At 47.7% G+C, this 14658-nt stretch overlaps 1 protein-coding gene across 5 annotated transcripts in view; it reads right to left on the reverse strand.

Annotated features, from left to right (window-relative positions):
- Positions 1-4539: 4539 nt before the first annotated feature.
- Positions 4540-14658, reverse strand: part of LOC106860919 (ran-binding protein 10) — a 60758-nt gene continuing 50639 nt past the window's right edge. For 4 of the 5 annotated variants that reach the window (XM_088172009.1, XM_088172013.1, XM_088172011.1 and 1 more), the window contains 7 exons: positions 12343-12451; positions 11273-11421; positions 9195-9390; positions 7901-8025; positions 7003-7148; positions 6406-6517; positions 4540-5224 (listed from right to left, as the gene is read on the reverse strand). In XM_088172009.1, the coding sequence (XP_088028135.1) occupies positions 5094-5224; positions 6406-6517; positions 7003-7148; positions 7901-8025; positions 9195-9390; positions 11273-11421; positions 12343-12451 (968 nt within the window). In that variant the 3' untranslated portion in view covers positions 4540-5093. The remainder of the gene's footprint in view (positions 5225-6405; positions 6518-7002; positions 7149-7900; positions 8026-9194; positions 9391-11272; positions 11422-12342; positions 12452-14658) is intronic. The other variant, XM_088172010.1, reaches the window with a different exon arrangement.

Consider the following 14658-nt stretch of genomic DNA (forward strand, 5'->3'; position numbering starts at 1 on the left):
CTGCCACAGGTCACCTTGTCTATCAACCCCACGACAGCAGAACTCTGAAATGTGTCTGAGCAACACGTGGTAGGTATTAGCACAGACAGGTACCAAAGCACAGCTGCAATCCAGCCTGCTTTGCTCGGCTGAAGGAGGAGATGGTTCATCATCCCTGATACCCAAGGTGGAAAATGATACATTCAATCCCCAGAACTAGTTACAGCAGCTCTGATTGCTCCAGTTTTTCAAGGCAGCCTCAAGAACAAAGCTATTTAAAGAATGGTAAAGATGCCTTAATAAAACGTGAAAAACAAGGACACAGCTTGAGGACAGATTGAGATGTTACTGTGAAAAACGAGAAGGAAGGATATGGGAAGATCCCAGATATGGGTAACCATGAGGAATGATATTCCCAGAGGGGCTCATTCTCCATGCCAGCCACAGCTGCACCTCCCAGTGCCCAAAGCCAGTGGGCAGCAGCACACCAGGATGTTGAAATACAAACAGGTTTGTATCACCCATCTTTCAGCACACACCTTTCACACATCCCAAGGCAACAAGCTCCAGCTTTGCTTCACATGGGGCTGAGGGAGAGCATCCACTGGACAAGCTCCCCTAAAGGGCTGGATGCTGTGTATTGACCAGTCCCTCACTGGGAATCCCTCCCTGTTCTGCTGGACCCACACAAGAAGAGCTGAAGTGCTGAGGCCAGCCCAGCTGCAGGCTGACAGGATGCTGTGTGGTGGCAAAAAGGGACTGTCACATGTGGACCTGCCCCTTCATGCCAGCAGGGAAGAAGGAGTCAGGAAGGGCAGCTGGAGTGGCCACAGCTATACTTGACAGACATGAGCCACAGAGCTGGCCCTGGCCTTGGAGCAGCTCCCACAGCACCCAGCACTGCAGATACCACTGTGCTCATGGAGTTGGGAGAATACTGGGATTGTGAGAGAGAGAAGCAAGAAAGGGTTGCCGGTAGCAGTAAAAAGCTTTCCCAAAACCAGCTGGCTCTGAGAGCACACTCAAGGATGCACAGGAAATAGACTTGCTCACAGGAGAGCCTGACTGAGAGGTCTCTCAACCCTGTAAGTTTCGAAATAGCTTTGGTAAATACTTGCTAGGGTAGGCTCATGGAGCAGCAAAAAGAATCATCTGGAACAAGATGGTTCCAAGAGGAACAAGAGGAACAAGATTTGGCTCCCCTGGTACAGGAGAGATATCCACAAACTGGAATCCACCCAGCAGAGCCACTAAGATGGTCACAGGCTGGAGTACTAGGTGTATGGGGGGGATACCCCTCCAAGAAACACTTATCCCAGCTACTCCAGTGCATCTCACTCCAAAGTTCTCCCAGTGTATTCTTGATGCTCTCACTCTCAGCTTGTGGGGGCACCATGAACCTTGTCCATGGGGAGAGAAGCCTGGTGATGTAATTCAGCTAATTCAACCCCTGAAGGACACTTTAACCAAGGCTCCAGGTCTGGAGTTCCCAAAATGCTCCTCTCAAAAGGCCACTTAACAGGCAGGGCATTGGACTCAAACCCAAAGGCCAGGATGTGCAGGCCTGAAATCAGGTTCCACCAGGTCCCTGTGAAATGTTTTCCTTCTGCAAGGCCTTTGCTGCAGTGCCAAGTGTCAGGAAGGAGGGTGGGGTGTCCAGAGCACAGAGCTCTAGATCACAGCTCTTTGATGGTGCCTCTGGACAGATCAGGGGACAGCTGAGACCCTGTGAGTGTGCAGCTACAGCAGAGCTGGTTCAGTTGTCCCAGCAGTGGCATTTCCCAGGTCCTGGGAAGGACAGGCAGCTGGAGAGCCTCTCCTGGCACTGGGGAATGCTGCTCGTGCAGGGTCCAGCTGAGCTCTGCAACACCTTCTCCCAGCATGTGAAGCCAGCCCAGCAGAGAACCCATGAGTCAACCACACAGGATGGAAGTCCTACATCCAGTGCCATCAGCTGAGTCCTTGTCCCCTCACCAGAAATGGGAAACCAGCAGATTCTCCTACAGGCTCCACTGTCATTTACATGGTTTCACTGAAAGGACTCTTGGGAGCAGTGACTAAGTTACTTGAGGCACTTGGAATAACAAAACTCAAATTGTTTTTATAAAACTAACTTCTGAATTGCCATGCAGCCTCTGGTTAGGTGTACAGCCATATTCAGTGTTACAGACCCCATTTCACTTTAGCTCTATTTTAAAAAACTGCTGCAATAATCCAAATTTCAGCTAACATGAACCATCAAAAGCCACCAGGGAGATACAAAGGCAAGAGGCTTTGAAATACAACCTGAGAAAACCACATCAGAAATCCCATCTAGGAATCAAGGGTAGGTTGAGGCTGACATCCCACCACACACCACACACTTATCTTCCCCATCCTGAGTCATGGCCACATTAGTCAGAATCTGAGTACAAGAAGCAGAAACCACTGGTGAAATTACCAGAACACTTGAAGTAAATAAAAAAAACAAACAAAGTAACTTCCACCACACATTTCTTGGCACCAAAATAACTAGATATCTAGGAACATTTCTTGGGTTTTTTTTGTAGTGAAACCAAAATAAAAAAGGCATGCTGGAACAGTCAGCAAAGCTTTGCTGAGAGATCAAATGGGGCATTAATATGACACATGATGAAGAGACTTGGCTTAAAGAAACCACAAAGAGAAGGAACCAAAAAAAATCTCAGAAAGAGATAAAGATGGTGCTGCTACAAAGACGAGAGAGAGGTCTGAGTGCAGCCAGACTGCTGCAAAATGGTGACCAACAGCAGAAGAAGCTGCCAAACAGGAAAGGAAAAGCAGGGTCCTGAATTATTTCAGCCTCAGTACCCAGAATCAGCCCAGCTGTGTGCTGTCAGCCTGGCTCTAAGGAATGGAAAGCCTGCAGGAGAATCCCAGCAGGCAGAGTTCACATGCTGCCTTGGCACATCTGGGACCAGAGGCTTTGGGAAGGAAACCTGCCCATGGAGTTATGTCTGCACTTGCAGCAAGGCAAGGACAGCAGGCTGGGCTGGGATCCGACAGCACAGTTGAAAATCAACAGATGAGCTTCAGGCACATGAGCTGTTCCCCAGAGCTGGAAGAGAAGCCCCAGACTGGCAAGTTCAATTCTGCTTGGTGCAGCTCTGCCTCTGTCTCCCTGGAAGAAAGGCTGTGGTAGAGCTCCCTCTGCTTTTAGCAGTGGTACAGTGATCTGATAAAATCATCTTCAGCCCTAAACCTCCTGCTCTCTTAGACCACCACAGCTCTAGCACTGCCCCTACACACTGCACACCTTCACCAAAAGGCAGGGATAATGTTCCCAACCACCTCCAACACCATCTGCACATTCACTGGCACAGTGTGCCCTGGCACCTGCCCCCTGCTCTGCCTTGATTTCAGCTACAAATCCAGCCTGCAAACTCAGAAAATCCTTAAAGCTTTGGGCTGCTGCTACTTTCCTTCTCAGTGGCATACAAACTCTCTTAGTGCTTGAAGCCCTGGCACAGGCTAACCTCCATTTTAAGGACAAACCTCAACAAAACCTCTTCATCGTTCACTGACCTTCCAAAACAAAAAATTCGTGAACAGCAGTAAAATTCATGTTTGGTTTGAGCTCCCTTGGGTCCTCCCCAGAGCTACTGACCTACAATTAATTTGGTGCAGAATTCCAACTCCTCCCATGCAGCCAGGCTGAACCTGTCATCTCCTAAGGGTACAGCAGAGGATGTAAAGCACACAGTGCTGCCAGGCAGCCTGGCCAGGTAACAGAACATGCTCAAAAACACTCACAGGTGGTCTGAATGCTTGGTAGCACTCAGGTCCCTGGGCCTGGCACATAGCATGGACAAATTAGTCCATTTTACTCAGAGGTTACTCACCCACAGATCCTTGTTGGTCTCTTTTGGGCCTGAAACTTTGATAATTATCTTAATAATTCCTAAAGAAACACTGCTGCTCCCTTCTGAATGGCTCAGGCCTGACAGAGCTGGTACTGACCCCAACCTGACCTCAGCTTGTCCCACCTGCAAGGACAAGCACAGCTCAGCCCAGGTTTCTCCAGACACTTCCAAAATTTAGAAGTGCTCACTTAGATCAGTGTTACAGGGATGGGAGAGGGCAGGAAATACTGTTATTACTGAGTTAGTGGCAGAGCCCTCCTCCATGGAGAAAAAGGAGGATTTGTTATTTAATTAAAAATTGTCAGCCCACCAGGGCATCACCCACGGATGTTTCTGGCCAACTCACATGACCTGGTTCTACCCATACAGTGGCAGATGACTTCATATTCATCAGTCCTGTCCCCCCAGCTGTTCAGAGAGCTGGATTTAACTCTTTCTCAGGGCTGTGAGATGCTTCTACAGCACAATCACCAATGCAGGCAATGTCAATCTTCTACTCTTCCCACTCACAAAGCCAGGATTGAGAGCCTTGGGCTCTGAAGAGAGGCACCATGAAGAACGAGGCTCCTCCAATTCCCATCATTGGTGTGTGACAGGACCTACCTCACCCGGCCTCCTGAGGGGTGGTATGGTGTGTGTGGCTGGCACCGAGTCTGTGGGCAATAAATACATCAGTGACTTTGTGGAGGTGGAAGAGACCTTTTTAATAAACATGATTCAAATAAAATAAAAAAAAATCCCTCTGAACTGCCACTGTGAGAAGAGTTCGGATTACTAGCACGGATGATGCTGTATGTGCACGATGGAGGGAGAAGGGAAGAAAAGAACAAGCTGTAACCAACTTGATGAGCTTCCTCAGTAAATCAGCATAAACCAGCTCAGCAAAACTCTCCAGATAAAATACTGGTGGAACCATGAGAAACAACTCAAAATCAAAACAAAAGAGAAAAATCCCTACATCAGAAGGCTACATTAGAATAACCAGCGAAATACTGAGTGCCGCTGGAGCCGCAGCAAAGGCAGGGAGATGGGTCAGATCTGCCAGTTCTTCCTGGGGGCAGGAACAGCCACACAGTGAGGGACTCACTCAGTCCTTGCACGGGCAGTGTGTGTGTGCTACGGGGGTGTCGGTGGCAGGGAGCTCAGGCTATCCAACGAGGTGGTGGTGCAGAGTGGCAGCAGCAGAGGGTGAAGGGCAGCACTCCACGACGGCAGCTCCGTCCCGCTCGGGTGTCAGTGCAAATAATCGTCTACTCTGGCAAAGGAGCAGGAGCCCAGCCCCACGCGAGCCATGAGCCGCAGACACTCCGAGGCCTGGCCCAGGGCCAGCATCAGCGGGGGCTGCTTTGGCAGGTTCTGAGATTCTGTAGGGGCAAACAAAGAGCTGTTCAGAAGGGATGTTCTGGCTGCTGCTGGCTCACCTGTGCTCAGGCCTCTCTCTGTCCCAAACCCAGATCCCTGGCAGAAGGTGCTGGCTCTGGAAGGAAGCTGCTCCCAAATACTGCCAGCTCTGTGCTACACCCCACCACCCATGACACATCCCACAGCTCAGCAGAGCTTTTGAGAGAATGCTGCTGTGCTGGACAGAGCAACAAAAAGGCAACAAAGCTACTGCTGATGCTGTTGCCAGAAAACCCTTAAAACGTGAGATATCAAAGCATGGAGGGATAAAAAAAGGCAGGAGAATCTGGTCCCAGGTGGGAGGCAGCCTCTCCATTTCTCCCACTTGTGCAAGGCTGCCCAGCAGCCCAAGCCCTGGATGAACTCACTCCCTCATCACCACGTCTCTACAGTGGCATGATTTCTGAGGGAGCCCTCAGCTGAGCTAGACAAGGTGTCTGGTAACCTGTGTGATGAAGCATGTCCAGACATCACATCTCCCTGGTGCCTGCCCTCAGCAACTTGTCCATGCTCCTCAAGCACTGGACAAACAGCTGCTGTCAGGGGAAGGGACTGTCCTTCCCAAAACATGCTCAGGCAGAACACGAGCCCTCATGGGTGTGTCTATCAAGTTGTTCCTTTCCCCAGAAGGCAAGGTCTAAAACTCCTTCTGGAACATTCAGTGTGAGATGCACGGACCCTATAGGAAATCTGCCTGGGCACAGTGAGACAGACTGTGCATTCTCTCCTAAAAAACAGGATGATACCAGGGCTGAACTCTGCTAATCCATACAAATGTGGTAAAGTCCACAAAATTATTCAGGCGGGTTCAGAGCATGAAGGGAGAGGGGTGGGAAATCTATCAAAGAGATCTTGGTTTCTTCAGTAAGCAGGAGAGGAAAATCCTGAGGCACATCCTTGGGAGCAGCATTGAGGAAGATGCAAGGAAGGGAGTCAAAATGGGAATGTATCAGGGGATCTGTTCTCTGCAGAATTCCCTCCTACCCTCCTTCCTGTATTACTGCCCTGACAGTCCCCAGCAACAGAAAGAAAGACAAAAGCTAAACACAACTATTTCTGAACTTTCCCTAACACTCACAGGCTTGCCTGCCACAGGACAGCCCTTGGGAGCAGGTGAAACACTCCCACAGGAACCAGATCTTACCCAAAATAGCACTATTGAGAGCAGCACACACAGGTTCCCTCTGGATTGGGTCCAGCTGTTGGCCGACAGGGCAGTTCCAAGGGTCTGAGTAAGCTAACAAGCTAAAGGCATCCTGAGAGAGAACAGAAAGGCACAGTGAGACCAGGCAGGGCTGCAAACACACAGGAAAAGCACCAAGTCCAGCTGGGGCACCTCCTGCAATCACCACAGTGACAGGTGCCTACCTCCTGAAAAGAAATGGCCCTTTTCTTCTTGGCAGCAAGGGACTACAGTGGCCCATCAAGATAGAAGGTTAAAGAGGGTGTCCCCTCCACCTGGCAGGGAAGCCAGCACAGGAAGGCAGGTAGAGTGTCACCTGCAGAGAAGAAGAGCATGCAGTTGCTCCAGGAAGCTAGGCAGGAGCTGTATTTCTTCTCTCTTGTGCTGAGAATTGGGTGTGGATGTTCTGCATTCGTGTTTTGATCTCTGATCCCCACGCAGGACCCTTCTTGCTCAGCAGGTGCAGAAGTGGGGGCTACCCAGGTGTCTAAAAGGGAACCCACAACCCCAGACCTGACCCAGAGAACTGCTGCAATGCAGCACGAGGCCCAGGCTTACCTGAAGCATCTTTTTGTGCATGGTGTTCTTCCCATACTCTCTGCAAAGTTGCTCGCTCAGGATCTGCAGCTCCCGTCCAAACTGGATCATTCTCTCTGTGGCAGCGTGGTTCCCTCCACAGAGCTGCCTCTGGGGGCAGCTGTCTTCTAAGGAGAAGCAGTGGAGAAGGAACAATCATCTTGCATTCCCCACTAGTGCCCACTGTGTGTCAGGATATCCACAGACTCCCTTCTGGAACAGGAAGCTGCTTCCTGTCCTAAGTTTATCCCAGTGGAAGCTTTCTGTGATCCCTGCCCTACAACAGCCAGTAGTGAGTTTGTTATAGTGCCCATAGATACAGGGAAGATTTGAGCTCTGTTCATTGCCTGAGGACTACCTAGAAATCCTGATAAAATCCTGGGAGCTTGCAACTCCAATCTGTCACCCTTTCATGTGTGTAACACAATATATATAACCCAGAAACCTCTGGTCTAACAAATCCTAGACTCAGAAAACTTTCAGTCAGAGATACCCACACACCAGCTTCCCAGTAGTAGTGGCCACAAGAGCCATTAAATATATATCCAATTATAACTGGATCCATCAGTTTCAGTCTCAGCTCCCCAGCAGGCATTTCTGACAGGTCTGCTCTGAGCTCAATTTCATGATCAGCATGGAACAAACCTTTGACTCCTATTGCTTTCCCTGCTCCAAAATATGACCAGTCTGTAAGTCTATGAAAAGCCAGTCCTAGTTTGAGTTTCAGGACAGATTAATTTTCCCCATGAAGCAGGCACTTCATACACTGGGTGGGGAAAGCAGCCCAAAGCACATGCTTTTTCTCCACAATCCAATCACAGTTTTAACTCCTGACACCAGCTCCTATTTCCCCTTACCCCTCCAGCCTCTGAGGACCTACCCATGCTGGACTCATCTGTCTGCAGGATCTCTTCGTGTTTGTAGGTGCCATTCATTATCCTGGTGGATGAATTTTCCAGCACTCCGTTGGGGTAATGCTCAGCCTCCATTTCCATCTCGCTGTCACTGAGGTGAAGGGAGGGAAGAAAGGTCAGATGTCTAAATTCAGGGAAGAAATGAAGAGCTTATGTGCCAAACAGTGCCCAGCAATGGCCAGCACACCAGAAAAGGTGCCAGTTCGACTACAGGGAGCCAGATGGTCCAAGTTAGTGCAGGAAAAATTGTTGCAGGCTTCTGAAGACAATTTATGAAACAAATTTCTGCTCCCTGAATGCCTGTCATAATTCCAGGTGCAGAATATTTTGCATTTTCCCTTCAGGAAGTGCTGATCCTTGAGATAGTAAACAGTCAGGTAACAGATAACACACTCAAAGACTGCACAGGAGGGAGAACTTGGCTATGATACATCCTCACTCCTTGCAAACAGTGCACTACTGAACACTTAAATGTCCAAGACAGCAGGCTGACTGATACTGCTGATTAACTATGATTAACTGAAAATACGAGAAGATCTTATTGGAATTTAGGCTCTACATTTAAAAAAAAAATAATGACAAATCCAGTATCATTAAATGATTCTGGTAAATTGAGTCTGAACAAGTGTTTCTCACTCAGTTACAGGCTAGGTGGCCCTCCAGAGGTCACAACTGAGCCTGCAAACTGCCCTGCAAGCCGTGCTCAGCACTGCACTTGAAGAATGAGTGCCAGCTGCAATTAGCAAGAGATTATTTTAATCACAATGACACCCTCTGCTCCACTGAGGCCTCAAACAGCCCTGCAACAGCAGTGTGGAGAGTGAGCCCAAAGGAAGCTCAGTTTTCACCACAGCTCACTCTGCTCCACACTCCAGAAAAGGCAGCAGTGGCTGCACTGAACTGCTGCCACCACCTGTGGCTTCTTGCACAAGGGAGACTCAGCCTGACCTGCTGTCACAGCATGGAACAAATTACTGCTGGCTCAGAGGCACACCTGGAACGAACAGGGCAACAGCCCAAGGAAATTACACAAGAGGGCAATACAGCAAGCCAGTATTGGCCTGAGCTGCTGCCTCACCCAGTACAGGGCAGGAAGGCTGCTCAGCAGGAACAAGTGCCTGGCTGAGGCAGCAGAAACACCACCAGGCTGACTGGGAAAGCTTCTGGGCAAACAGATGCCCTTCTGGCTCCTTAGAGAGCAGAGTGAGACGTTTCCCACCTCCCACTCCCCCTCAGGTGTCTCCAGAGGAAAAACAATACCTGGTTTCTTGATTACTCGTACTACTGTGCTGCTGAGATTTGGTAGAATCTGTAGAATTGGACTCAGAGTAGTTCACAGATGAAGGGGAAGAGGAGGAGGAAGATGAAGATGATGAACTCAGTGCTGGGTATTTACTGTGACTCTGTTTGCTTTTTGTGGACATGACTCCATTGCTACAGGTTGGACTATCTGCTCCTGAAAGCCAAGAAGAAAGAAAAATGAGACCAGACTGACAATGTCACTGTTGTGAAGCCAACGATTTAGCAAGACAGCAGGCCCCAAAGAAAGAAAGCAAAATAAGACTGCAGATCTTAAATTATGTTTCATCATTCTTAAATTCAATGGGGTTTAGGGAAGACACAAATTAATATGAAAGGAACCCCACTGCTCACCAGCAACATCTGAGCTCCATGAAGTTCTAAAAATGGGCTGTAAATTAGAGACTGAAAACACACAGAAATATTTCACAAGTACAGAAATTACTGTTGAAAGCAGAACTGCCCAGGCTTTCCACAACCTATCTACAGTTAGGGATGTTCGTGATTCACAGAACACTCAGCAAATAACAGCAACCCTCTTAATGAGCACAAGCTAACCTTCCTTGTTCAGGAGAGCAGAAACCACTGAGAGTCAGGCTTGAAATTTCACCTGCTCCTCCACAAAAGCTGCAGAACACACTGACACAAGACACAAATGTTTATTCATTACCACAAGTTTTACATGGACTCAGAATTGACAGTGACTAAAATATTTTGGAAGAACCTCATTACGGGCTTGTTGTCTTCATACATTCTTCCCTTGGCAGCCAATAATGATCACAGGACCTTGGCTAAATGATGTGACCTGGCATACCTGCTCTCCAGAAGTGATGGTGATATATCCAAATTGATCAGCTGATCCCACAATTGTGTTCATAGCAGGAGATACATTTTTATTTTCTATCACAGCAACACAAAGATTCAAATGGGTTGTTTTGTGTGTTTTTAAAACAAAGACAGAATAACCTCTTCACAACAGTTCTGCTTCATCTCTGAAATATGCTCTGATGAAATTACCACTCTTTTGAAAGAACAAGGTCTGACAGAGAACTGTGGAAGGTGATGTCCATGTGTAGAGATAAATATATATAAATGCTGCCTTGCACTGCAGTTACAGATGTAAACATGGGTATTACCAAGAGCTTTTATGGACTGATGGGATCATTCTGCCTATCTAGTCAATGAAACACCCCCAGAGCTTCTCACAACACAGCAGAGGAAAACAAAGATACTAGCTTGGAAAGGTGAGTGACAGCTTGGAAGTATTCAAGTAATTGTGTTTTCCTTAAATATTTGCCTGTCCACAGTTTGTCACATGCAGCAGTGGGAATACCAACCCAAAACACACTCAGATGGCTGTGAGCAGCTCACAGCTCAGTGAAGCAGCTCAGCCTGCTCCCAAGGGCTCTGCAGGTCATTTTTCCTGGCTCACTCCATCTCCAAAGCTGCACTCAGTAATTACCTAGGGGAGATATCTCAGGTGTCCTCATTTATCTTGTTCTTTCCACTTCAAAACCTAAAGCTTCATTTCCCAGACTCTGAAGAGTTGATGCTCCAGAGCTGGGTTTTACTGGAACAGAACTGTTCCCTTCTCACATGTTTAGAGCTTGCAAGGTAAAGTCCATGGGGTAGAGAGAAGCTTTTGTGCAATGCATCTCCCTGACCTTTTGCTCCATTAGCAAAGCAGCTTCTGCTCAGTTCTTTCTGGAAAGTAATTATTTTGAAGACTTCAAGGTACAGAAAACAGGCTTTGCTTTCCAGACCTCCTCTCAGTGAAACACTGAGTCACAGATGGCTGCAGTAGAAGACTGCCTTCAAAAGCTTCTTTATTCTGAAATAAACCTGTTCTACAGACAATTGTAGAAAATAACTAATGCAAAACCAATTCTGTGACAGTGTAGAGACACCCGTGGTAAAAATACATCCCCTCAGCTGGGGAAGGAAAGGAATATTTCAGAGAGTAACACGTGGAAAGCAGCAGGTAATGGTAAACACCACTATATCCACTTTTGCCATCTGGAGACACAGGACACACTTACCAGTACTGTGAACGTGTGAGTTGCTTGATCCATGTCTAGGACTTAAGCTGGGGGAGCCGGGGTAGCTGTCCTGGGATCTGGGGCTGCGGGCGCTGAAGCACCGCACTTCGCTGTCCGTGCCGTTCACCATCTCCACAAACTGCCGGCACCTGCGCTCATGGGAGGCAAGAGGGACAAAGGGGGCGTGACAGCCAGCATGCTCTGCACTTAGATCCCACCTGGGCAAGCCCTAGAAACTTCCAAAAAGACATTTCAGACTCCTGATGCCTTTGTATTGTGAGTGCTCTGATGATGCTACAGAAGGAGTTCAGAAACTTCACCTTTGATGCTAATGGTTGTTGAGACCATTCCCAAAAAAAGCAAGTTTAATTCTACTGTGCTAAGCAAAAAACTGTTCCTTTGCAGCTTTCACCTCCAGCGCTTCTGCAGGTACTCCAAAATTCAACTGTGGAGGGTTTTTTTCAGGGAGATAGTACTAAATCTGTCAAATATCATCATTTCTTCACTACTCCATCAACCTAAAAATACTGGTGGCCAATGGAAAATAGAGAAGGAAGAGTAAAAAATGCAGTATCCACAGTGACAGTGAGGACAGCTCCTCATTTAGCTTTACTGGGAATTGTCCTCATATGTCTCAGAAGTCTGGGGAGAGCCACTCTGTACTGCTGGGAGAACTGGGACACTTTTTCCTTTAATCTCCACCCCAGACAGCCTTTTCCATAAATCTGTCTTTCTAGGAACCTTCACAGTGACTGAGACTGCTCCAGCACTGTGAGATCTCCACAAGACCAGTAAAGAAACTCCTTTGAAGGAATTCCTGGCAGTCAGCAGAATTAAAATTCACCCACCTATGCCTGACCTCATGAGGCAAAGCTATACTGGGTTTGAGCAGCAACAAAAGGGCTACATCTACAATACTACAAGCACTGTGCAAAGGACTCTCAAAAAGAGCCTAAACAGTCTGAATTCAGAGCAAGGTGTGCAGCCAGACTGGAAGTTTGGACAGGTTCTTCTTCCCTCCTTCATTTACACATTTCAGCATTAGTGAGCATAAAGCTTTTCATACTTACTTTAACATGAAGAGCAGGTTGGGGTTATGTTCTAGGAGGCCAGGATAGAGCTGCTGGGTGGCTTCTATAGCCTCTCCCACTCTGCCTGCTAATACTAGCTTCTGTATTCCTGAAAGCAAAAGGAGACCTAGTGACACACAGGAACAGCCAAAAGGGCTGTCTCATCCATTCCACCCAGATCCCCACTACCACCTTCACAAGGGCGTGAGAGAACTGGAGACCATATTTGGTTTATTATGGATTAGGGTGAGGAAAACCCTAAGGATCTTTTAGTAGCAAAAAACCATCAAGAGTAGATGGATCTGAAGGATGAAGTAGGTAGGTTGAGACTTTAGTCCTTCAGTCACAGAACTCTGCAGCAATGGAAACAAAAGCAGGACATGCCAGCTGGATGGAAACAAAGAGGCTGCTAGGGAAGTGACAATTTTGGAGGGCAACTTCCTAGGTCACCCTCATATTACATTCTCTGTCTGGTTCAAGCTTGGAAGCAAACATATGGCTCAGTATGAGATAAATGGAGTATTCTTAGAGGGTCTGTGGTCTTAACCACAGCACAGTACTGCTTCCACAACATTCCTAGCACTAAGCAGAAGTAATTACATCACAAAACTATGTTCCTGCAAGTCCACCTCAATGTATTCCCAGAGAAGTACCAGCTATTGACTACACTAGAAACAGCTCAATGTTCAATGACTTGAACACTTCTAGAAGGAGCAAAGACACAAGGCAGAAGACATGTATCATGCTGGGTGTTCATGTCCCATGTATGTTCTTTCAACAGGTCAGAAGACACAAGTGCAAAACTCAACTTGAGATCCCTGAAAGCTTAGAGAAGCTGCTGATCTACAGTGACTCATATTTCTTTTTTCTAAGTGTACTTACAGATAAAAATTAAATGTACTTAAAACTAAAACTGCATTGTTTTTCCAGCACTCCTTATAAACAGCAGAGGGAAGGTCTGGAATGGCCTGTGAGGTGTTTTGAAAGCAGGGCCTTTGATAACAAATGGCTGTGGCTTTCTCAAAATGTTGGAGCAGTTGGAAGCCCAGCCTGGTAAATCTTCATTAACAATCCCAGTAACAAACTGCAATGACTTGTCTCCCACCTCTCAGTGTCTATCTGGTTGTTATTGTAGTTGAAATCTGGAACCAAAACCGTGGCTCTCACACCAACACAAGAGCTCTCATTTCACTCTCTTGCACGTCCATTTTCTTGTCTCGCTGCTTCTGACAGCTCTGCTTTGCCTTGTTTGGCAACTCTCACAGATGTCATTCCCTTTTCTATTTCCCCCTCTTTTTGTTTTCCCATCTGTGTTTTCCTCACACCTTTTATTCCAGCCCCAACTTCAGGGCTCTGTATTCCTTCCCTCCATCTGCCTTGTCACCTGTCCCCAGACAAATGAGCCCGCACCCTCTCGTGTGCCGCCCGCCAGGCTCTGCCAGAGAAACCCACACCACTGGGAACACTGGCTGGGGTCAGGGTTACATAATGCATGACCTGGAAAGCACAAAGCCATCAGCACTAACAGGCAGCAACTGCAAGTTATTTAAGAGCAGAGTCCCCAGATGAACCCGAATGCTGGCTAAGCACATGCAATGTATGGAGAGCAAGTCACAAAAGGGCACAATGCTCTGATACGTAACAGTCACACGAGAAACAGCTCACAAAGGGAAGGGAAATGTACAGGGATGTGGTCTGTATTCAGCAGCCAGGAGAATGCAGAAAACACACCAATGTTCTGCCACTCTGCAGGCTGAGCCTGTGAATAGAAAAGCTAAAAAAAAGGTACAGCAGGAGAAAGCTGCAGTCCTTATTCTGCAGGACCAAAAGCGCTGACTGCACTGCCAACTGAGAGATGAGCCACTTGGGAGCAAACAGCAGCAACCAAAAAAGACACAGAATACAAATTCTTCACCCAGTGTGAGCTTAACACGTTGGCTGTGAATTTGAAAAACCCTCAGCATATAAAAGTTACCTGAAATTACAATGTGCAGAGGGGCTGGAAGAGTCCTTAACTCAGAGCTGCAGTGAAACTAAATGGATGTGTCCGAGTCCCTGTGCCCAGGCTAATGGAACTGCCCCTGCTGCAGCAGCCTGCAGTGAAGAGCTCAGATCCAAAGGGATCTCTGGTGCACAATGATCTCAGCTCAGGTAAAGGCCAAGCAGAGCAGACAGGGACAGGAAGGAACAGGGCAGTTCTCCAGGCAAAGATGGCAGAGGATGGAGAGGGAGCAGTGATGATGGGAAAAGTGCTCCTAGCAGAGGTTGCAGAGCTCTGCTCCATGGTCAGCAGTGTGCTGTGGACAGCTCTGCACT

Source organism: Sturnus vulgaris, chromosome 12, assembly GCF_052056855.1.
Source record: "Sturnus vulgaris isolate bStuVul1 chromosome 12, bStuVul1.hap1, whole genome shotgun sequence".
Lineage (NCBI taxonomy): Eukaryota > Metazoa > Chordata > Aves > Passeriformes > Sturnidae > Sturnus > Sturnus vulgaris.